Below are 25,575 nucleotides of genomic sequence, written 5' to 3' on the forward strand. Positions count from 1 at the left end.
AATGGCTACTGAGACACTCGAGCTAGAGTTCAGAGACCACATCACGTCGAGATGGAACGGTTGAGACTAAGGAGCCCTGAGGCAATCATCACCAATCCAAAATCCACATAGGTCATCAAGGTGGAATTCTAGGATTTCAAAGAGAATGACGAAGAAGATTCTACAGTCATTTGCAATTCTTCTTGTGGGTTTGTCATACTGATTGAGCAACAACCAAGGAAGAGTACATGAAGTATACCCATGTACCTTGGTCAAAGGTGGTTCAACCCATTTTTGGTTGGTTATTTTACAAATTAACAGCACACGTCCAAGGCAGTTCTCAAATATTCAAGTAGGAAATCAATGAGGAAGATGTTTGCACCAAGTTGTCTATTCGAGATTTCATGCTACGGATGTGGGCCCTCACTAATCAACTAAGCACACCACCCAATGATAAATCTATACATACTTGGTTGATCACATGATGAATGCATATGGACTTGCGCTACTCTAAGATTGTTAATCCGATGAAGACATACGAGGAACTCCTGAATTGAGCTATTATTTTGGAGAAAAGTGGTGTAGCCAAGCCCAAAGCAAAGGAAGAAAGGCGAGGAAGATGATACCTGATAAAAAAGAGATAACCTTAAGAAATCTTTGCACGCTTTGTGTATCCGAGGAACCAATGAGAAATGGTGCAATGAATGTTCCCGACATAGACACATTGAGGATGAATGCAGAACCAAGTATTGTGATGCGTGTTCAAGGTTTGGACATGACCAGACAGTGTGTTAGACATGCTAAGAAATGCACTGCTAGGTGGCACAAGAAACCAAGCCCAAGGATGATCATCCTCCAAGGGTCGAGCAAGGTTTAGGGAGAGGAAAATGTAAAGGTGACAAGGGCCAATGCCAATGTCCACTTAGAATTCAATGCTTCTTCTGTGAAGAGGACGGTCACACTAATACAAAATGTAAGTTATGGTTGGAACACATCAATCTACTCAAAAGTAACACTGAAAGGGGAGAGATTGAACCTATTTGCCAAGCAATCCTCACAGAGATTATAGACTTAGCTGATGGTAATGCAGTCACTCGATCTCATGGGCCAACGATCATTTTCGAGAAGGGACCATGCATAGCCAAGGACATCAATCGGAAATAGCAGAAGTAGGTGGCATCTAAGGTCGCAAAGGAATTGAAGGGCAAGGCCCCTACAATTGTGCAAATTCTTCTTCTCCTTGATCTTCTTTTCTTTAACCTTTTGTTTGATTTCAACAATAGCTACCTAGAAGAGATCTATTCTTCCAATAGTCAAAATGTACATTTCCATTAAACAAGAATCAACATCTTGTGAAAATTGGACATCGATCTCCAAATCCTTGGGTCAACAACTATTTCATACCTTGCTTAGATTGGTTGGGATTTTCACTTCAGTTTCCCTGATTTTGATTGTCACCATTTTTTATCGCCAATCATCCAATACTTTTGCACTTTTTAACCATGGCCTTCGTAACAACAATTGATCGGCATTTATTTCAATAGCAATGACAATCAGACTTATAGTATAATGTATTCTCCCAATTGTAATGACCACGTGAAAGAGCATGCCCTTGGGTTCCACCGATCTCTGATCTGCCATACGCACTCAAAATGGAGAAGGCTTTGAATTTTTAAGCTTTAATGTATTCTCCCAATTGTAATGACCACGTGAAAGAGCATGCCCTTGGGTTCCACCGATCTCTGATCTTCCATACGCACTCAAAGTGGAGAAGGCTTTCACCACAGTGTCTAATAATATATTCACTTCTAAAACACCATCCACAATGGCACTTGGTTTTTGTTGCTTCTTGATTTTTGCAATAATGACTGGTACTGACTCATCCACCAAGGGGGTATCAATGACTGGAATTGTAATTAGAGAATCCACCATTGGTGCAGGCTTCTGCTCAGGTTTGAGTTACGGAATGAGGAATTGGTGACAGTATTGCAATAGCTCATCCATTGTCAAGCTCACCATGTTGCAGAATGTTTCCCATGCTTGGATCAATTTAGAGCTCGGGCCATTTGTTTCGGGTTTGGACTTACTCGTTGAAGCATCGCATAAATCAGTAGACTATGGGGCTAGGTGAGAGCTTGGTTCTAGAACTAACCCAAGAACTGAATCTAGGAACCATAGAGGAACCACATACAGTCTTGGTAGCATAAATGTTGTTGATGATCATCTCCATAGTAATATTATTGTGAAAAAGCTCTTTTTGCAATACAAAGATGTATCTGCTTGGAGATACACTAATTTCCAAGGTGTTTCATCAAAGATATGCCAACACCAAGTTCCTTTGGTACATGATGCCAAACACGATTGCCAACAAAGATACCAAATGAATCCAAATTATGCCAAGTAGGGCAAGGCTTAGCTCAACTAGTTAGTCTGAGCAAGCTCATCTATCCAATCAGTCAGAGCGATTGGCTATTTCCAATCATGGTGGTGCTCAAGAAGAATGGAAAGCTCCAAGTATGTGTTTACTATCGAAAGCTCAATGCCCAAATGGTGCTAGATCCATTTTTCATTCCTTTCACTAATGGCATCCTAGACCAAGATGCATGTCATGAGATGTATTGGTTCAATGTTGGGTACAAGGGACACAATTAAAATTTACTAGCATCTGAGGACTAGCAAAAGATTGCATTCAAAATGAGTGGGCTATGTATGCTTACAAAGCTATGCCATTTCATCTACAAAATGCGCCTACCATTAATATTTCAAAGATTCATGGTTGAGACAAGGGAGTATTATACCGAATCCATTGCTATTTATTTGTATGATTTTTGTGTTTAGTCGGCAATCTCCATATACCTTGTTTGCCTTGAGAAAGTATTTGCCAAGTGTAGATAGGCAAAATATCTTTGAATCCATCCAAGTGTGTTTTCAGTGTGTTAAAATTGCTTTATTGCTTGGTCATGTTAGCTCCAAGGAAGGTATTAGAACTATGCCAAGCATGAATCGAGCAATCAAGGAGATGCTGAACTTGAGAATCTGACACAACTCAAATCATTTGTTACATTCAATAGCCTCTATAGGAGGTTTGTAAAAGACATTTCCAAGATTGCCGTGCCTCTTTATGAGCTCACCAAGAAAGACATCGAATTCCAGTGGAATGAGTTGTTAGTAGCTTTCCATGCTCTTAAACAATGAGCAACTGAGACACCAATTTCAAGGCAACCCAAGTGGAATGTAATTTTTCATGTTCATGTGGATGCATTAGAGTATGCTATTGATATTATTTTGGCATAGCCAAATGATAGATTGAGTTACCCAATTTACTTGCTAGCTAGCTTATAACACCACCCAAGAGCCAAAAGCTCTTGGGATGGTTTATGTTGATTGGGAATCCTTTATCTTCTATGTTGATAATTCACTAGGATCTATTATATCTAATTAACAAAACAGTCATCCAAGGATGACTGGTGCATTGGATGTTGTTGTTGTGGCAATTCAATTTCAAAATCATTCATAAACCTGGAAAGTCACATGCAGGTGTAGATTGTATCTCATGTCTGCTTGCCTTGGACTAGACTCATGGAGTCACAATCGAGCTCCGAGATGGTTGATTATTTTTTGTGGATCTATCCAATGCGAAGTATGATGAGATACTCTAGTACATGTCACAAGCCACCTTTCCAGAGCATATGTCCCAAAACAAGCACAAGAAGTTGGCTTTGAAAGTGTGGAATATAGCTTAATCATAGGTCAAATTTATTCCTAAAGAGCAGATAGGGTCCTAATCATTGGATTCTCTCTCGTGAACAAGCAACAATGCTGAATGAGGCACACACTAGGATAGCTGGAGGTCATTTTAGTGGAGAACTCAAAATTCAAAAGATTTTGCAAGCAGATTTGTGGCGGAGTACCCTGTTTTGAGATGCTCATGCTCATTTTTGGAATGTGATGTATGCCAAGGGATGGGACGCTTGCTGCTACAACATCATATGCCTCTTCAACCAAGCCATCCTTGGAAAGCATTACAACATTGGCACTTAGATTATATTGACGCATTCATAAATGTAGCTCAATATACAAAAAATAAGTAAATTTAAGTTTCTGCAAATTATGCCACCAAGTGGGTAGAAGCCAAGGTGAGAAGAGATAACTTGGATTGTAGTATGGCCTAGCTCATCTATGAGTATATCATTTGAACGTATGGTTGGCTAATTGAGTTTGTTAGTAACCATGGAACACATTTTATGAATGGAGTCTTCACTGCTTTGGCAATCGAGTTCATGGTTATATACTGAGTGACAACCTCTTATTATCCTCGGTGCAATGGCTAAGCCAAGTCAACCAACAAGGTAGTCGAGTCCATTCTGACAAAAATGGTCAATACATCCCACTGAGATTGAGATACCAAGTTGCATGCTATGTCATGGGCATGTCACATGGCATACAAGGTGACCATAAACTTGACTCCATTTTGAATGAAATTTGGTTTAGAAGCTATGGTTTCTTTAGAGCTCCTTGTTCAAGTCTTCGAGTAGCTACGTTGCATCATCTCGGAGAACCATAAGGAATCAATAATTGCCTACAACAACTTGTGGAGTTGGATGACCCTAGAGTCCAAGTCGCTTGGTCACAATAAGTCATCCAATAGCATAAATCTGCTTGGTGTGATAGGCACATTGTTCGAAAGAACCTAAAGAAGGGACTGCTCATGGTTGTTGTACAACATCCCTCTTAAAACCAACCTTAAAATTGAATGGAATGGACCCTACAGGCTCATTGAAGTCTTCAACAAGAGGATAATGCAACTGGCTGATCTACAAAATTGAGTGATACCCAAGATCTTCAATGGGAGCCGAGTGAAACCTTACCAAGTTGTGGCCCTGTCTAGTCTCAATGGTCAATTTTGCTTGCATGGATAGTTTCCACATCAATTGAGTGGTCTAAATCGAATCATGACTAAGGGTTATCACGGAGAAAATGCATCATTCACTTGTCCCAAAGCATCACATGCTCCATTAATTCTGGTGGTGGATTATTTTTTATGAGCGATTGTGCCATGCAAGAAGAAAGGAGAGCTTAATCTCCATTGTAATTCACTTTCTTGTATATATTTCTAGCTCTTTAACAACCTCATCATCCTTATTTTATCTCCCAAACACTACTTCCATCACTCCAACTCTCATTGTGTCCATGTTTGTCCCTTCTCGGTTGCAACTCTCATGTTTTCCATTATGGCCTCTTTTTCTTCTAGCCCCAACCTTCCCTATTCATCACAAAAGGGCCGTGCCTTGCTTTGTGCCTCCTCATCCAGTTGAGATGACTGTGAAGACCAAATATCTTCCGAAGCACAATCATCTCTGTCACTTCATAGAGCTTCCATGGGCAGAAACTTGGGACCTTACTGTGGCACGAAGGAATTGTTGATGACATATACATCCCCATTGATCATAGCTTCTCATCAACAAGAAATATGTGTTGTTTTCTAAACAACTACTCAACAAGTATTTGTCTTCCCTTCAAGCCTAAAACCTCCTCCAATGCCAAGAAACAAATACTACGGCACATATTTCCAAAAAGAAGCTATTTGACCTCCCTGGGATACTTAATCAACAAGACTATGGATACGGAGATCCGACCTTTCTTTCGGTTCTTGTTTGAGTTTACAGGCCTAAAAAGGAGTGCATGCAACATCCATAGGACTTTGGCGGCCAAGACCATTGAAAGCTTTGAGGGTAAGTAGGCAATCGTCTGGCTTGACATTTTTGCCAAGAATTTTGATTCTCACTGCAGATAGCTTATAAAGCAAGCACAAAGCTTGGAAACCACTTATGCATGATAAAATTTATGCATGGGGAAATCAGCCTAGCCTATGCCACCTTAAGCCTGAATTACCTAACCTCATCCCTCAACCACTAGTGTACCTTGACCTCTGACACCCCATCCCTTGTACGTGAGACATTATCTCGAACAAGGCTCAAGACAAAGATGTAGGAACTGGACTGGGTGCCACGAAGATTGAGAGAGAAGGAAGATAAAAATGTGATAATGAAAGAAGTGTGGTAGTTGGATGTGAAGATCAGTTTTTGGACAAATGGCACAAGTTTATTTGAGAAATAGTACACATTCTGACCACATGTGTATTACAACAGGAACTTTGAGCATTTTATTTAGGCAATGGAATATGATACAAATAATCCTAATTCATATTAAGTCATGACCATGTAACATCTATAGATACATATGTCTCTCATAGATAAGTTTTTGTATGCTTACACACAAATTGCTTGAAATGGGCTTAGGTTGAAGAGTTTATTTTGAGTCCTAAACACTCTTATTTAGTGAGTAATATATTGTGTAAATTCCGTATATATTTCATTACATAGCTTCACCCTTTATTGGTAGATCCCAACAAATTTTCATCACATTATCCTCATCTTTATTAAGTAGGCTTAATAAAAAAATTATTTTGTCCTATAAGTCAGTGACAATAGTCTTTGATTCTTCAAGTGGATTTGTCTCTTGATGACCTTGTTGTATGGGGACTCCTTTAATTCATAGCTGCATTCATGGACTTTTTTTTAGTAGTCCTTTTCTTGTAGATTCTTGAGGATGCATTGTGACATTTTCTTAGCATGGTTGCATTATAGCCTAAAGCTATGCATTGTGTTATTATTCGTATATATATTCTCAATCTTTCACTGCTATAGTTTGATCTTAGTTGAGTAGTTACAAAAAGGAATAAGATGCTTCATTGATCATATAGAACTTTTGGTGATTATTCCTTTGCTAGTTCCTGAACATTAAAGGAGCTCAATAATCTTTCATGTATACTTTGCAAGCACATCCACATATTCTTCTTTTGAATAATAGCCTTACAAAAATTTGTAAAGTGCTTGCATGAATTTTGACATTGTATAGAGCCTTGCATTTTGTAATAGATTGTGCATCTTCTCCCCTTATTACTTCAAGTCATGGTCCAATAGGTTCTTCTTATTATATTAAAGGAACCATTTTGTCCAAGGATCTATTCAACTAGCCACCAATATATGTACATTTTACCAGTATGGGGATTCTTTGTGTCGAGGGCTCTTATTAATGCACAATGGGTTTCATACCTCTCAATGGAGTTTATTTTGAAAACCATATGTCACACATTTCACATGGACTTTGCAGTAGTGAGCTCCTTGTAAACATGGTGAACAAACATAGATCATATGATTATTTGACAAGGCATCTCACTCTAGGATTGAAAAAACCTTACCATGCTAGTATGTCCATCTTTCATTTTAAGGACAAAGGGTGATTTCCTTATAGGAGGGGAATGTCATGAGTCTCTAGGAATTGCATACAATTTTAATAGGCCATTACATGCTAGGGGATCAATGACATATTAAACAATGGGGCATTCATTGGCTGTGTGGTTTGCCATTCCATACAATGTTAATAGGCCATTGCAAATGCTAGGGGATCAATGACATATTAAACAATGGGGCATTCATTGGATGTGTGGTTTTCCATGAAATTTTGTCACTATATGTTCTCTCCTCATATAAGATGGTGGAGTCTATTGTGCTACCTATAGCTTCTACTCTGTAGGTTGGACAATCTATGTGTTGGGCTTAGTCAATTGTACCATCCTTTATCTCCACCGCTGGCCTCTTTGTAGCTATCATAGGTACCAAAATTTTCCATTTCCTTTCTATTGGTTTTTCCAAACCTACATCAAAATTTGGCAAGAGAAAAATAGGACATTCATCTCATAGAAGAAACATTACCTAGATATATTGAAGAGATTTTGAATGGAGAATTGCAAGGTGGTAGTCACTCCAATGATAATCCATGCAAAGCTCAGCACTAAAGATGTTATGGAGCTTGTAGACTCAACGGTATCTACAACTAGGAAAGCTTCTATCTATCTATTTGGTGAACATGATGGGATATAAACCAAAGTATTGTGATTCACATGCTAGAGATGTGAACACATGGCAATGCACTTTTGGATATTACCTCCTATAAAGACCCAGGACTATCCCTTGACTCATTAAGAAGCAATTTAGTGGCTTTTTATTTGACAAAAATGGAGTACTAGCCAGTACGATTTCATCATATGGATCAATTGGAATCTAGAAGACATGAAGGACTTTTAAAATGAGGAAGCGATGGAGATCTATTATGGCAATTAGAGTTGCATAGAGATCATGAAGAACCCATCACTTCACACCAACATAAAGCACGTCAAGGTTCATTACCACTTCATATTCAAGCAAAGGATGGGTCGAGGGAATTGATCTATTGCTTGATTGGTGAAAATGCCATATACATTTTCACCAAGGTTCTACCTCGAGAATAGATGGAGCGTCTCATTCAATGCTGCTAAAGCTAAAGCAGTTAGAAAGACAGATGCTAGAAGCACAGAGAATGTGATCACCTGATTCGGATGCCCCATTGAAATTGTGTCGAATAGAGGCACACATTTTATCAGTGAGGTTATCCAAGAACTCTTGTCTTGCTTTATGGTAATCCATAGAAAAAGCACACCCTACTACCCCCAAGGGAATGGATAGGTCGAATCCACCAACAAAATATTATGCATTATCCTCACCAAGGTAGTAGAACCACAGCGTTCTGATTGGGCAGAGAAACTAAATGTAGCCTTATGGGCATACCGAACCACACTCAAGGTTAGTATAGGGAATACACCTTTTCGATTGGTATACATCCTTGAAGCTTGGTCTTGTTGGCACCCCTCTCCCCCCCCCTCTCCAACTGCCCCCCCCTCTCTACCCCCCCCCCCCAACCCACCTCCATCTCCGCTTTCCCCTCCACCCCTCCGCCCTCCTCCCCCACCCACCTCCCTCCCTCTCCACCCTGCCCCATGGCCCTAAACCCACTCTCCCTACCTCCTATCCTAAGGGACTTAGAGCCCCTGGTCTGTAACAGCGCTCGTAGTGTGGCGACACAATCGGCCATCAGTGGCAGAACCACCCGTGGGTGCCTCTGCCCTGCCTCCTGGCTACTTGCCTCCCGCTCCGCCCTGCCTCTCTCCCTCCAACCCTCCCCTCCCAACCTCACCACCCCTCTCCCCGCTCCAACTCCTCCTCCCCTCTCCTCCTCCCTCCTCCTCCTCCTCCTCCCTCCTCTGCTCCAATTCCTCCTCCCTCCTCCTCCCTCCTCCTCCTCCCTCCTCCTTCCTTCTTCTCCCTTCTCCTCCCCTCTCCTCCTACCCTCTCCTCCTCCCTCCTCCTCCCCTCTCCTCCTCCCCTCTCTTCCCCTCTCCTCCTCCCCTCTCCTCCTCCCTTCTCCCTTCTCCTCCCCTCTCCTCCTCCCTTCTCTTCCCCTCTCCTCCTCCCCTCTCCTCCCCTCTCCTCCTCCCTTCTCCTCCCCTCTCCTTCCCCCCCATGTTCTTACACCTTCTTCCTCTCCCACTATGCTCCCCCTAAACCCTTAGTCCCTCAACCCTTGACCTCCATGATCTACGAGGGAGACAAGTTCTCCACCATGTACTCTACCCTGAACCTTGGATCCTCATTCTAACCCTTAAACCCCTTCTGAACCCTGAACCTCCCTCTAACCCTCAAACTCCTCTTAAACCCTTCAACCCCCAATGAAGGCGAAAGCCTTTATTACCCCAATCATAATGATGCACGTCCCTTTCACACATGCATGCATTATGTTTGCTTACCACACTTAAGCCTACATCTCTCACTAGAATACGACCTGAGATCCTAAGCTATATTGGATGGAATCCAATTCAACACAACCATAAACGGGAGCTGATTGAAGCGCTACTGCATTAACACGCAAACCATCCCCTACAATAATAAAGATTTGGGAACCCTAAGTCTTCCTTAGTTAGCACTAGATTGTTACACGCACACTCATTGGCATATGCATGTTGCACATATAGATTGCACTAGATTGTTACATGCACACTCACTGTTGGCATATGCACGTTTTTACACATATAGGTAGACCTAATCAATTTTCACCTAGGAATGATTGAGTCTTAGTTGCTCAATGAAATCCCACAAATAAGCATATAGTTAGTCCCTACCTAGTCGACAGATCACGTGCACTCACATGATTTTGCATAGGCACATAATAGATTGCATCAATAATAGTATCACATACTTTCATTCCATACTCTCAAAGTATGCAATGAATTCACAAGGAGAATAAGAAGCTATGCCAAATCTCAAGATGATTCGACAAAAGAGTCTGCAGCCTTAGCAACGAGACCCCCACCAAACATCACAGCCATCTCCTAAATGCACAAATATCACACTTGCATACAAACTGATCTAAAATTTCAATGATCTGAGTGCAATCCCATCCAACATGAATGCAAGATAGCAAGAACTGCTAGCCTTAGCAATGAGACCCCCGCCAAACCTCTTCCCAAGAAGATTCGATGACAGAGTTCGCAGCCGTAGCAACGAGATCCCCTCCGAAATTCACAGCCGTCTACCTCTCCTCAAGTGAATATAAGCATCTTGGCTATAGAGGAAAATTTGTATAAGCTTACAGCAGGGAGTGACTGGCATGTCACAAGTTCAACAACCATTGGGTTACATGCATGACATCCCAACTCCAAAATCAAAATAAGCCAGAATCCAAGGACTGGTAATAAAATGGATCCGCCGAGAGTATGTTGTCTTTGTGCCAACGTGGACTTAGGTATCACATAATGTATGTGTAGAGTAGCGGAAAAGCTCCGCTTGTACTTGCATAAGGATAGGAATAATCTCTTTTAGGAATCCAACATGCATGTTCTACATGTGATTCCTACATGCAAGTTCTACATGTGATTCCTACATGTAAGTTCTACATGCATATCCTACATGCAAGCTCTACATGCATGTTCTACATGCAACTCCTACATGCATGTTCTACATGCAAGTCCTACATGCACTTCCTACATGCAACATGCAACTCCTACATGCAACTTGCAACTCCTACATGCAACTTCTAGATGCAAGTTCTACATGTAGAGAGAGAATGTCTTACAATTCCTATATGCAGAGAGAGAAGCTCTCCAACTTGTATAAATACCCCATAATGGAACCATGTCCAAAAGCATGTCTTAACCTTGCAACTCCTCCTCCCCTCCCCTCCAACCTTCCAACCCTTCCTCTCCCTCTCCTCCTCCCAACTCCTCCTCCCTCCTCCTCCTCACTTCTCCTCCCTCCTCCCTCCTCCTCCTCCCTTCTCCACCCTCTCCTCCTCCTTTCTCCACCCTCTCCTCCTCCCCCCTGCTCTTACACCTCCTTTCTCTCCCACTCCTATGCTCCCCCTAAACCCTTAGTCCCTCAACCCTTGACCTCCATGAGACAAGTTTTCCGCCATGTACTCTACCTTGAACCTCTTTTAAACCCTAGAACCTCCTTCTAAACCTTGGAACCTCCTAAATCCTGAACCTCTTCTAAACCCTGGAACCTCCTTCTAAACCTTAGAACCTCCTTCTGAACCTTGAACCTCCCTCTAACCCTTAAAATCCTCCTAAACCCTTCAACCCCCAATGAAGGCGAAAGCCTTCATTAACCCAATCATGATGATGTACATTCCTTTCACACATGCATGCACAATGTTTTCTTACCACACTTAAGCCTATGTCCCTCACCAAAATACAACCCAAGGTCCTAAGCTACACTTATATTACAAACGACAACATGGATATATCTGTAGGTGACAAAAAGCCTTGGAACCCTGCATAACTGAGAATACCCTGCTCTTCCTGCAGAAGCCGTGGCAAAGAGCTAATAGTGTGTGTGTGTGTGTGTGTGTGAAGAGGGACCAAATTTTCCATGTGTCAACTTTACAAAATGAACCCACATGAAGCACGATAAACCACCATGCTATGCAATGAGAATGGATGCATGGAAATAAATGGCATTATAAGCATGTTAATATAAGAAATCTTTAAGTGATTTACAGATGGTTTCTATTGACACTTCATGGAGTCCTAAAAAAGCAATCGACACAAATGATATGTTGTATTGGATTTATCGAGAATCCCAGAAAGAGTCATCTCATAGAGGTGTTTCTTATTAGCGTGTTTACTTTCTTCGATTGACTGAGAATGATAGCAACAATCACCTCATAGAGTTTAAAGATACTAATAGAAGCCATGTCTAACTCACAGCTACATTTTTTCTCTGACAGTTCAAGAATCATATTGAAATTTTTGTTTTAAATGCACATTTCATCCAAATATTTATTACACTATAAATAGACACATATGTGTCACATCATAGAGTGTTAACTAATTCTAACAACTACTCTTTAGGGGAGGTAGCCCAAGAATGGTTCTCAAAAATTTGAAAGGCAAGATAGAACTATTTTAAAGAAAACATGAATCTAGTTTCAAATTAAGAAGTTCACAACATTGATCTCCCCATCTATCCTAGTATTCATTCTCAAAACATAATATAGTTTGTTCTTTAACGCTCATGAATGAACATAGATAAATGAACTAAAGTGAAATAGTTAAGAAAATTGAGTATCTTGAGGAGAGAAAGAGTATTATTGATAAGATGTGCATAAGGCACATCCCTTCAATAAGTTTAGAAGAAAAACAAGCCATCTTCTTTAATTTTAATAGTATCATTGAAGACAAATTTGAAAATGTGAAGAAGGTTTTTCTTGTAAAATCTCTCAATTTTTGAATTTCCTTAGAACCACTAAGTTTAATATATTTACTTAATTTAGACCAACCTTTGACTTGTTGCTATCTCACCTGCTTCGTGAATATTACACTTGAAACTGCTCATAAATCTTTCCCTTGGAGTCTATGCTATGCCCAAAGCTTTGTTGATCCTTTTTCTTGCTAGGAGAGTCATTTGCAGCTTTGCTAAGCACACGTGCCTAAGCTTTGCTTGTAATTGTGGCTCTATTCCCTGTGCCCAAAAATTTCTCTCCAAGAGCTTAAGCCATGTTGACTTGAGCTTTTGTCCACCTTTAAAAAGCCGTAATTCATTGGTGCATTTGCTATATGAAATAGCTCACATTTAGGTAAAATGTTCGTTTCACTAATTTTGGGAAAATTCCTTGATTTTGGGACAATTTTGATCATCTCTCTTCCTCTCTTTCTATCCCTTTTATTGAAAAGTATAGAATTATGCTTGAGAACTTAAGTTCAATCATGGCACACATAAAAAGTATAGGCCATGCTCAAACTAAAGCTCAAGAATGGTATGAAAGTAATGTGAAAATAGATTTAGATCGATAAATCCACCACTCACATCACTAGTGCCAATTATGTGTATGGCAAAAATTGAGAGATTTCCATGACAAATTTGAGAAATTGTAATCCTTGAATTTCAAGGTTTAGTTGGGTGGTGGGAGATTTTGGTTATATGGCTAACTTGGGTGGTGGGATATTGTGGATATGAGGCTTACTTTTTGGTGTTATAATGGGACAGGACCATGCTTGGATTCCGGCTATGAAAAATGTAGTTGTATCCCTAGATTTTAATTTTTAATTTAGAATTTTGACTGCCAAGTGCCCATATTATTGCCTCTTTTGCCATCCCTCTATGTCTATGTGCATTATGTTAGCTAACTTTTGTCATTTTGGTTTCTTGTTTAATTATTTGGACATTAGCCAGCATTGAATGAACAAATCATTCGAGTCCTTCATAATTTTCCTTCCTCTAACAACATTACTATCTTCAAACACTATTTTAAACAAGGGTGCACAAGTGCATGTGTGCACTCCCTCCTATTATAGTGGTGAAGCAAGCACTTTTGGATGCAAAAGAAAAATAAAATTTGTGAAGCTATTGATTGCCAATTGTGGGCAAGGTCATTTCTATTGGCTATCAACAGTAGATTAAAATATATGCTGTCGATAGGATATACTTTCTCTTTTGCTTGACACTATTGATTCCCGATCATAAGTGAGGTAGCTTCTCTTGAGTTGCTGTTTTGGTTAATAACAATTCATACTATTATGAGTTTTTAGGCTATTAGGTGTGTCACAGGATAGAAAGAGTACTTGATATGTCTTTTGTGCTTTTCATTTTGTTGATGAAGCTAAGCTTTTGTTCTTTTTATTATGTGATACTGTTTGGCAAAGATTTCAAATTTAACCATAGACAAGAACTAAGCATGTTTGCTATTCAAAAATTCATTTCGCAAGTTCATTTGTATACATAAGAAAGAACTGAGCTTGCTGTAAGCACCTTGTGTTAGAAACTCATTGAGCCAATCTTGCTACTGAGAGTAGGTTTTGCTAGAAAGCCATTGAAGTATTTGGTTAGTTGTTCTGCCAGAAAAATATTGGAAGTACTATCTGTGTTTGTATAGGTGATAAAGTATTGTCTAAGAATCCAATAATTCTATTATCTTTTATTGCTAGAATATTGTTGAGCACCTTCTCTTATTTTTGTTAGATACTGATGATAAAATTGAAAAACTTCAAATTTGAATAAGATTCCAATTTTGATTGAGTATTCTAGCATTTCATGTTGTTGATTTGAATGTCAATGACTAATTGAATCTTTCTTTGTGCATCCCAGTATGCCTTTTTTCATTGGTTTTGGTGGCTTTGCAATAGACTTTTTTGCTCCAGATGCTCAAGGGGAATTCAAAGTTGAGAAACCAATCTCTTTGCTTTCATTTGTATGCTTTTCACTAGTTGTCAAATAGATTTGTTGCCAGATTCATGCTCTATGGACCAGCAAAAGCATAAGCTATTTGTATCAAAATAAGCATTCAATGGCTTAGACAAAGGAGTGGATCTTATGGATGCCACTTATATTAAACCGTAGAACTAAGTCAAAACTATCGCTACAAAATGCTTTATGTGAACTTGACTTGCTAAGAAGGTTTCTTTGGAAAACTTATTTTAAATTGCTTAGCTGTCTACAAGGTTTCTTTGGAAAACTTATTTCAAATTGGTTGACTGTCTAGATCTTGAGAAAATAGAAGCCAAGAGATTGAGCAGAATTGGCTTGGGTACATTTGATGGACTTGATTCTGAAAAGATTATCTTCATTCCTAAAACAACACCCTCTACCTGTATGCAAGTATCGACTTCAAGTTTGTTTCAAAACCTTGCTATCAAAGTCTCAGAAATAACAAGTTTGGTTCTTTCATACTTGCTTAGTCACCAAAGAAATTGGGGCTTTTCACTTTGCTTAGGTCCCTTCATGGTTTTCATAAAACTTCGACAAGCCGTAACTTCCAATCTAGGAAGAATTTGCACACGCTCCAAAAAGGAAAAGTGATCGCCTTTTCGAGCTCTACACGCATGTTAAGTTAATTTTGTTGTAAGAAATTAGACACTACCAGATTTGAAAGTTTCTTCAACTGGTAAGACCTTTGCAATGCCAATACGCACCCCAACTGTTGAGAAGTTCACTGGGGAAGGATTTCACACTTGGTCTACGAAAATGAGGTATCTCTTGATGCATCAAAAGCTTTGTAAGACTATAAAAGAAGGCATATCCACTGCACAAAATGATGCTTGGAAGGAAAAAGCTGAAGAAGCAGTATCACTCATTGGTTTGCACTTGGGTCTAAACATAATTCATCATATAGACTCCAAGGCTCATGTCAAAGATGCATGGGATGAGTTGAACACAGTGTTTGGTGCAAAAGCCAAAAACCAAGAAATTCATCTTAAGATTGAATTCTATGGTTTGCACATGAGATTTAATGAATCCATGGCACAATTTGTCAACAAAATCAAAAGCATTATGACCCAACTAGAAGGCATAAAGGCAAAACTAGAAGAAAAAGATGCACTTGCAATGGCCGAGAACCCAAATGATAGTTCAACGTCTCCATTTTCTCTGCATGTTGATGCCACAATAGTCAGATGTGAGCCATTTCCATGGAATATCTACTCCTTTTCTGAGAAAAGTATCAGTCAGTTTTTGGTGGAAAACTTTTCTCCCTCTAGCATTTCCACTCCTTCTTCAAATGACCTTGCAACAATTGGCTTCGTTGTTGTGAGCATTGATGTAGTTTTGAAGAAGGTTGGTGGATTTCTTGAACAATTGACGATCGTTGACGGCCCTCTGCCAATAATAGGGCATCCATAACCTTTTCCTCTTTGCTCAATTTTTGTTGCTCCAACCTTTCTATCCTTTGATTCTATGCTATGCTTTGTTTGATGCAATTATCTTTTGTCTATAAGCGCCGTGCAGCTTATAATTGTATCATTGGTAAATTTCATGAAAAAGGCTCAGTAACATATGTTGTGCACAATATAGGGGTTTGGAAACAAAGAAGCAATACACCTTCTATTCTTGATGGCACAATCTTAATTCTTGTTCCCACAGCTGTTGATAAAGAAGCTGAGCTAATTAATGCTTTCAGACACATGGTGTCAAACTTAGGCTATGGAAAGAAGGTGAGTTTTTTTCCCATTTGTGCTTTTGCACTCCTTGTCAAAAGCTTTTTCTATGCTATTCTTTTGAAGCATCATCTCATTGTGAAATTTTGTTTTGAATTGATACTCAACTGCTTTCTAATTTATTTTTCTTAGAAATGCAATGTGTCATTGAGGATTTGGAAGAAACTTATCGAATTTATTATGCAAGAGAAATCTAGATGCTTCTCAAATTATCATGTTGCTTTCTCATTTGTTGATTATTTGAGTTAACTCTATTGAATCCTTGTGGCTCTATGTCATGTCTTTCCAAATCTTACTAATCTTATGAATGGTGGGCAGGTCTTTGGGATGCTCCATATAGCAAAGATAATAATTGTCAAAATTGATTCAATTTATCTTTGTTTTGCAAGGAAAGTTTAAAAGAAATTTGCCATGATGGCTCGAACTATCTCGCTATATTGGAGACTACTACTTTGCACGCTAAGATCACTCAACATGATGAACAACAAACAAGTGACTTGCTTTAAGAAAAAAATATAGATAGAATCCTTGGGCTTGAGGAGCCATTTGTTTCAATGTATGGGAAGAGTGCAGCTATAGCAAAAGCTATGCTTGCCATTGTATGGAAAAATGGTGCTTTCTCACTTGATCATCAAGGGAATGTTGTTGATTTCCAACAACTGAGCAGTTGAAGTAACTCATAACTACTCTCAGTTGTAGCTTCACTTATCCCCATAGGACTTTCTTTGGCATTGACCTGCACTTGTTTGCTTTGAACTCATGGAATCAACGTGGCCCGATGGTATCTGCTGATTTGGTTGTTCTCAGTTTACTCTTCTACTCTTGGAAATGAAGACCTTAGACAGTTAGGAATGTGTGAATGGTTCTTGTAGTTCACCTATATGATGGTGGAAACTATGGGTTTGCTTATGCTATCTTTGGTGCATTGCCAATGAAGAATATAAAAAATAGTTGAGTTCGTGTTAGCAGATTAAATGTGTTGCTATTGGTTCTTTCTAAAGAGCAGCCTTTTATATCAATATATATAAACTTCTACTTAGCTATTCCCCTTTTGGGAATCTTACAAACACCTTTTTTGAATTAATACAAGCAAGCTTTGCTGAGCTGTTGTTCTTTTGGAACCTTGTAATCATATTTCTAGATAAATACAAGAAAGCTTTTTTTGAGATATTTTTGAGTTTACAATTGGTATCAATAAAGAGTTCTCTTCTACTTTTATTTGAATTGGTATCTTTTTTTAAAAAAATACTCGAGATTAATCTAGAATAAATTGTTTTTTGTGATTATAGAAGCGGCTCTTGTTTATCTTTGGAGTCACAACACACGCGCGAAACTTAAAAACTAGATACAAAGGAAAATTTTGTAATAAAGTTGATTGTTTTAAGCACTATTATTTTGAAATCTTGATGGTATAGATTCTATGTTTGTAATGGTCATGACACATTGAGTCTATGCTTTCCTTGTTGTGACAATGCCAACTTAATTGTTCCTTCCATTTTGCATTTGTTGACTCTATGTGTGCGTGCTCTTTGATAATTGGTCTATGGGTACATTAATTGTCTATTAAGCTTTTGATGCTGGGAGCCAATAGTTGGCTTCATGAGATTTCCATTTCTGAGCTGCTTTGATTTAACAACTTTTTATTCTTGAGCTTAGTTTGCTCTCTTTGTCTTCCTATTCAACTTGTTAACTACTGAAAGATAAATAGAGAGCATTGTTGGTTGCCAATTTGATGTGTCACTTTGATTAAGATTTGCATATTATCTACGGGGTCCTTTCTATGTTGAGGTCTAAATTGTGCCAAGATTACGTGGATAAGTGCTTTCAAAAAATGCTAACCCCCTCGAGCAAGTAATTTCTTTCCAAGTAGCCTATGCCTCTTGGCAACTATATCCTGTTAATAAGGATTTGTTCTTAGTGCTAGCACATTTAGCAAAGAATAGTTATGTGTGCAACACATATTCAATCGATGGCATGCTCAACAATATTAGAAGGCCTCGAGCGTGGTGACAATATGAGTCTTCGTTTATGGCATTAATTCTACACAGAAGACGTTTAGACATTAGACCGAGAAATAGTCTTAGAAAGAGTTTCATGCATCTTTCACCAAATTAAAAACTCAAAAGTGTTCATTCATCAATTAGTAGCATTGTTGGAGCATTGATGCAATGGACAAAAACAATCACAACACACTTACTATCCCAAAAGGGCATATTGTGACCTATCCTTTAAATCTTTCTGGAAGTGAAGCAAAAGGCTTTGTGATCATAGATATTTTTCCAGATAGTCTTCTGCTTGTCCCTCTTTGCAAATGCTGTTGAGCCATGCAGACGAGCACGCTAGCTTCCAAAAGAAGAATGCTTGCTACTGCAAGAACTCATTTGCATAGAGATAAGTGCTCCTCTTTGCATGCTCTTGCCTCAATTCAAGGTGCTTTGTCCAATAATAAGACTTACAAACAAGCAGATGCAAAGATAAATTTACAAAATTGTTGAAAGAGGAAAGATGTAGAACTTCCATTTGCTAAGGTCACGCATAAGACAAAAACCAAATTGAGTGAGAAACCAAAGATATCTAAATGCTATTTTGGGCACACTCTCAAACCCTTGCTTTTATTGTGGAAGTCTTATTTTTAGAAGGCAATTACAAGGGTTCAATGAGATTGGTGCTTCCACATATCATTCTCTTATGAATAGTGCTACCATAGATTCTACTTCAAATCCAAAAAGAGCTTGTTAAAGATGTGCATCGACCTCAAACGAGGGACTCTTTCCATGACTATTTGCAACATCAAGATTCACAATGAATGCCCTAATTGAATCAATTTGAAGGCTCAATCCTATTGGGATCTGCTTGCTTTCCATACAAATTTTATTTGTGCAACTTCTTAAACTGAAATACGAGGGACAATACGGTTTGCGTAGCAGCTTACTTCATGTAATGGCAAATGTCAAGAAAGCACAAAACATCTTCCAAGGTTTTTGGATGATGAGCCATGTCTTCTAGTTGGCATTAAGCAAAGGCCTGCATACAAGCATTCTTATATGAACAACCACTATTGACAATGAATGCATTACATGATCTCATTTGAACACCACTATACTTTGAGAATAGCATAGTTTTCAACATATCGTCGATCTGCGAGCAATGCACAATGATATTGCTAGTCTAAAACAGCTCAAGACAAAACAATGCCAACAAGTCCAACAATAAAAGAAGATGAACTTGATGGAGCTGACCTTTATTGTGAAGCTTCTGAAGCAACCCACTACTCCAGGGGCTATATGCATCATAGCAAGTTGTCGGCCATAATGATTCAAATATGCATGTTGCACCATCAGAGAAGACTACTCGCCACCACTAAGTTTGTTTAAGGATACCTTTTGCAAAGAACAATGTTTTTTCTAAACCTATTCTTCGGCCAAAAAGAAACATATTCTTACTTAGCTGAGAAAAGCTACCAACAATTGCAAAATGGGAACTAATTAATGAAGATAGAAGATTTGGAACACGCATGGAAAATCTGTTTTTCAAAACAGAAAAGATAATGATCTCTAAGATTATATCTTCTACTTGGGTGACACTACAAAAGGGCAACCTACAAGGCCAACAACTTCATGCAAAGGATATCTGAGGTGGCACAAACATCACGAGGTTGCTCAAGTCAAGAATTGGGTATAAGGATTTTGATGCAATGCGGACATCAAAAGATTACAAAGAGAAGCTTTAAAAAAATGCTTTTGCAATGATTCGTCAGCTTGGAATGTCAACATTCTTTGTGATATTCTCATGTGATGGGAGGCGATGGCCAAGCTTGGTTGAGTGTTTAGAAAATCTCAACCCTAATATCAAACAATCTAGCAATGAGAATGAGGTAGCATACTTGCGCCATCTCTTCAGATCCGATCCTATTATTACAACTAAATACTACATCCGTCGATTCAATGCAATTAATAACGAATTGAACAGGGATGATACAATTGCTAACAAGCTCTCTAACTTCTTCTTTGTCATAGAGTTCTAGCATAGAAGTAGCCAGCATGACCATGGTCTGCTATGGATAAAAAATGCCACCACTATTCTAGATTCGGGCATGCCAAACATAATTATGTTTATTGACAAATACATACATATTCATAGAGGCTTGCTCCCCTCATCTTTACGTGATGCATAAACACATCATCATCAAAACAGCCATATGAAATCCCATAGAGAATGTGGATATGTCTTCCCGAAGCCACCGATATACAGAACATGCATCTTAGAGCCAATTGATCTTGAGCTTGAGGGTAGCAATTCAAAAAGCAAGCTACTAGCAAAGACAATTAGCGAAAAACTCCATGATTTGAGTCGAGACATTTGATAAATGGTTGGAATTTCTTCAAACAACAGAAGTTGAATATATTAAAGCACTAATATACTCTATTAGCGAGCCAACTATCTTCATGAAGAGATAGCCACCAAAGGATATCTACACGAACAATTTCAACCCAAGGTTGCCTTGTCTTTGGGATGCAAATATTGATATCCAATTTATTCTCAATCCACATGTTGTAGCTACTTATTGCACTTCTTAGATCACAAAAGTAGAGACAAAAACAAGCAAAGCAATGAAAGAATCCTTTGACTATTGTCTCAAAAATAACCTTGGCACATTTGAGCGACTACGGAAGCTCACTCAAGAACCAAGCTCATAACAAGCTATCTATATTGCACTCTCACTCCCCTGGACAAGCTGCACACACCAGTTTACATTTATCAACACTAATTTCAAAGAAGATAGAACATTGCTATTGAAACACAAAGTGGCTTTGCAAGTCTTGGATGACCATGAAACAAATGTCTTCTTTGAAGACATCATCCAAAAGTACTCGAAGTGCCAACCAGGATTAGATGATCTCTGCCTAGCAAAATATGCATCGTAATACAAAAGAGGTAAAGGCATACAAGTAAAACTAAAAAGAGCTCAAATCATACGTTTTGTAAAATCAACATAAGGATCCTCTATGATTCTACCATGAAATTGCTTGCTATATCTACCATTCCAGGATTCCGAGAAAACTATTCTACCTAGATATGGCACATGGCACGATGCTTACAAAAGACAACTTGAGCATTATAAGTAAAATAAAGAGAAATTCACCAAGTTGATTCTACCAAACACAACTAGTAATGACATAACCGGATCAAGAAGTAACACAACAAGCACGGCCCACGGCATTACTCTCGACATTTCAACACATAGAGGTGTTCAAAATGCGAACTACAACATCTACAAGACATACAAATTTAGTCCACATAAAGATTACCATGCTAACATAAGGAAGCTCAACATCCAATAGCGCACACTTCACAAGATGACATTTTATTGCGCAAGAGAATTGAACCAAACACAACAATACACGTCTTTTTAACTGGTGGTATTGGCACCGGTAAAATATTTTTGCTTCATATAATTGTGCAAGGTCTCATTCATCACAACTCACAGATGGTTGCAAAAGTGACATAGAGAGCCCATTGCATTGTTTATGGCATATACAGGCAAATCGAATTTTAACATAGGCAGCACAACAATACACTCTCCTTTGCACCTTCCCTTCCTTACTCAAATGCATCCCCATTCTGAAGACATGGCACTTTTCTTGCAGCAATTGTCACAATATCCTTCTCCATAGTCTCTAGTCGCCCTTCCTTAGTCAGCTGCTAGAAGAAAAAAAGGGAAAAACTTAGCAAGATCAATTGCACTTGTCATCTCCTTCTCGTCTTCCATTAGAATAAATTCCTGCAATCTCCCTTCTCTTCCCAACCAAATTGCCTTTGGTTGGCTATCACAACATACTTGCCAAGGCTAGCAATGTACTTTCTCTTCTCAAAATCTAGGTCCCAATATCTGATAGACATGTACATGTATGACTTCCACACAAGCTATAACAATAAAAATTATTCTAACTCCTTTCACAATTTTACGTGACCGAAATCCCATATGCATTAGCAGACAAAAATCACGTTCCAAAGCAAATTTTTCTTTGCCAAAAGCTTCTCATAATCCATTCGACCTATTATTATTATATAAATACAAAATATAAATCTACTAACAAAGAAAAATATAAGTTACAAAAAACAAAGCTTCTGTTTTATCCAACAGAGCAACGACTTGCTCAAACATAGGTTCTTCTTTCTTTAGAATCTTCTCAGAAGACGACATGGCTTCTTGGCAAAGCATTCCTTCTTAGAATAGCAAAAACTTCCTTTGAACAGCTTGAAGGAACTCGTTTGTGAAGCGTCCTCAGGCACGTAAGGCATGGAATGGATCCCTCTCGCTTCCGCTTACAATCCCTTGCCACGAAACACTTCGACAAGCTTGAAGAAACACTTCGATTGAACAACAGACCGAGAGACGAAAGAGTAGAGATTCAACATCGATCGATCACTTGAAATACAAAGCATCACACAAGCGAAGCACACCCAAATGAACTCAGACCAAATTGGTCGATCACTTCAGTCATCACCAACTGGCTTATCGAAAAATGTGTCATGCATTCGTTTCCATCATGCAAACTAGATTCCAAACAGATCACGATTAAACCAACCACACGTGTTGGTCATTTGTCGTAACTATAATTATACTAACTAAAGTAACCACCCGGCGAAGTGAATTTTCACCTTGTTCTGTTGTTGGGAAGGCCGTTTTCGCCTGGGAACGTTGGTATCAAAAATGGATTCCTCCGTGTGTCTTGTTTGATCTTGCAGAATATGGTACGTCACCAAATTATGGATCTGCTTACGCTAGCCAAAGATTTGACGGAGAGCGGATGCCTCTGATTGGAGTTGCGGACGAACCAAGATTGTTACTAGATGCGAGCGCTAACAGAAAGGGCCCAGGAGGCAAGTTCTTCTACCTAAGTGAATATTACGCAGCAGGTGTCATTGGTAAAAATTGCACTCGAGAAGGCCATCAGGAAAGAGAGCCTGCGCAAAAGGTCCTTACCACCTCTGCACTTCCAAGAAAGCGCATGAGCTAGGTATTCGAATAAATCAGCTCTTTGTAAGTACACTCACGACCATCGTGCCGAGTAGAAGAGTGAGAACAATGGTGTACGCCTCGTCCAGAGAAAGCCACTTGAGAGATTACCGTGAGCAGCCACAAGTGTTGCCCCTGCGGTTCGATCAATGGAAAGGCCTGGGGATGATGGTGAAATCAGGAATGCAAACGTTTGACAGATGACGACGCTAATGCCATTGCGAATAACCCAACCAAATTATATCGGTGGAATTTCTATCTCATGGCATCTTGTGAGTGCCTGGAGCAAAGAAAGACGTTCCAAAATGCAGCAATCTCTTGAACGAAATATGATTACTTATCGCTGCAGAAACAATTACCTCAGGACATCATAAAGAGGTTGACAGAGTGAGAAGAAGAAAACTAGGATTGTTCCAAGCCTGCAGATTAGACAAATCAAGAGAGCAACTTTACAACGCACCAACAATGGGCAGGTAGCAGATACCTTGGGCTCATGGTATGCCTTCCGTTTCATTTCCGATTTAATGTGCCTCCCGGATTTACGGGCACATGCTTGCCTCAAGTATTTTGGAACTTGTCGGACCTTGCCGGATTTACGGGCACATGCTCAAGGAGTGTTCTGTGAGGCTGAGGGCAGCATTTCATTGGTTGCCGGATCCTTGCTAACCCTTACCTACCTGTATAGTCCGATTGCAACAGTCCGGCAAGGTTTGGCCTTCCGTTGCCACCTCAGCTCGAACCTACCTGAAGGGCTTGAAAAAGATCTCATGTGCCCAAGGTGAGAGAATCGAGTGCAAGCTACAGTGAGACAAGGAACTATCATTACTTGGCCAGCACTAGAGCGTTTTATGAAACTCTAAAATCCTACGAAGCCATGTGGCAAATTCTAAGCTGGTAGATCAATTGGCTTATTATTAGCTACTTTCAATATACTTAGCAGTTGGCCAAGCATTCTCGTTGAGAGAACTCAAATGACTCCAAGCCAAGTGCACCTGATAACTTTCCTCAAGAGTGTAAAACAATGCTTATTATTAAAAGTGAAACGCTTTTCAGGAGCCTTTTCAAACTATTAATTAGTAGCTACATTCTATCTACGAATATGTACTCAAAATCGTGTCCCTCACTTCCCCCTTCATCAATCTTGCCTCTCCCTCCCCCGCTTCCCCCTCTGTCACCGCTTCTCTCTCTAGCCACTCGAAATGGTGGTATAGATATCCATTTGCAAAATATCTTTTTTCTTGGACAACTCTCAGATGATCAATGACCTAATGTCTTTAAGATGTGTACTATTGGTTCAAGTTTTGGTCAATAGAATAAGGGCAAGAGGTAGCTTGATTCAACGATGGTTACACTTTGACCATGTCCACCATGGGTGCCCATGTGTATGACCGTTTCATCAAAGAGCTTCTCATAATTGCTGCATGCAAATTCAAGCTTGAAGACACTGGTTCCCAGATAAAGTTTTGAAAGCTTTACTAAATATTAAAGAATGGATTCCCTTTACTAGAATTTAGAGGCTTTATGGCAAATGGGGTAGGTGCAAATTGGTGACCTGACAATGTGATGGTGGGTTATGAGAGAACATGTGGTTTTCATTGGGAGATGAGCATGATACAGCATCCAAGAAAATTCATTAGGCCTCCTTTTCAAGAAGAGCATCACTGACGAACCAATCGATGGGAGGACACCTACCTCTTCAATTTTACAGGAAGAGGAGATGCTCTGCAAGGATAGTATTGTCCATGACATTAATTGGGCTATCAGAAGAACAGAGCCACGTAGTGTGGTGGCATGCTTTGGGTTCATTGCTACCACAAAGGCTCGATGTGGAGCACTTATAAATACATTGGGTCGAAATGCAATTGAGAGTGTCCCTGCACCCTAATTCAACAAGGGAAGACAACATTATAATGGTATTAAAGAACAATTTGTGTGGTTTTGCAGGACCTCTATAGCCCATACATGGAGTTTTGATCAGTCTATCCTTGGTGTGATTGCTCATTTGCCTTGGGTGTGGAAGTCTTCTGTTGGGACTTTCATTTAAAAAATGAAAAGGAGCAATGACATTAAGCAAGTTCTATGCTTGAGGAGAATGTGATTCTGCATGTGCAAGGACCAAACATGTAGAGGAGTACAATAGCATTGAGTCATGTTCAGGCTGGTCAAAGGGACAATAGAATAGTGAAGTGGAGATCCAAGCAGAGTAAAGATT

The 25,575-nt window shown here is 39.4% G+C and overlaps 1 protein-coding gene across 1 annotated transcript in view; it reads left to right on the forward strand.

Moving 5' to 3' along the window:
- The window catches only part of LOC147904600 (uncharacterized), an 86,101-nt gene extending 62,737 nt beyond the window's left edge, over window positions 1-23,364 (forward strand). The window contains exon 9 of the mRNA XM_087391846.1: window positions 23,093-23,364. Within this exon, the coding sequence (XP_087247972.1) occupies window positions 23,093-23,364 (272 nt within the window). The remainder of the gene's footprint in view (window positions 1-23,092) is intronic.
- The last annotated feature ends 2,211 nt before the right edge of the window (window positions 23,365-25,575 follow it).

Source organism: Dipteris shenzhenensis, chromosome 2 (assembly GCF_047967505.1).
Source record: "Dipteris shenzhenensis isolate YYH24624 ecotype China chromosome 2, Dip_SZ_1.0, whole genome shotgun sequence".
Lineage (NCBI taxonomy): Eukaryota > Viridiplantae > Streptophyta > Polypodiopsida > Gleicheniales > Dipteridaceae > Dipteris > Dipteris shenzhenensis.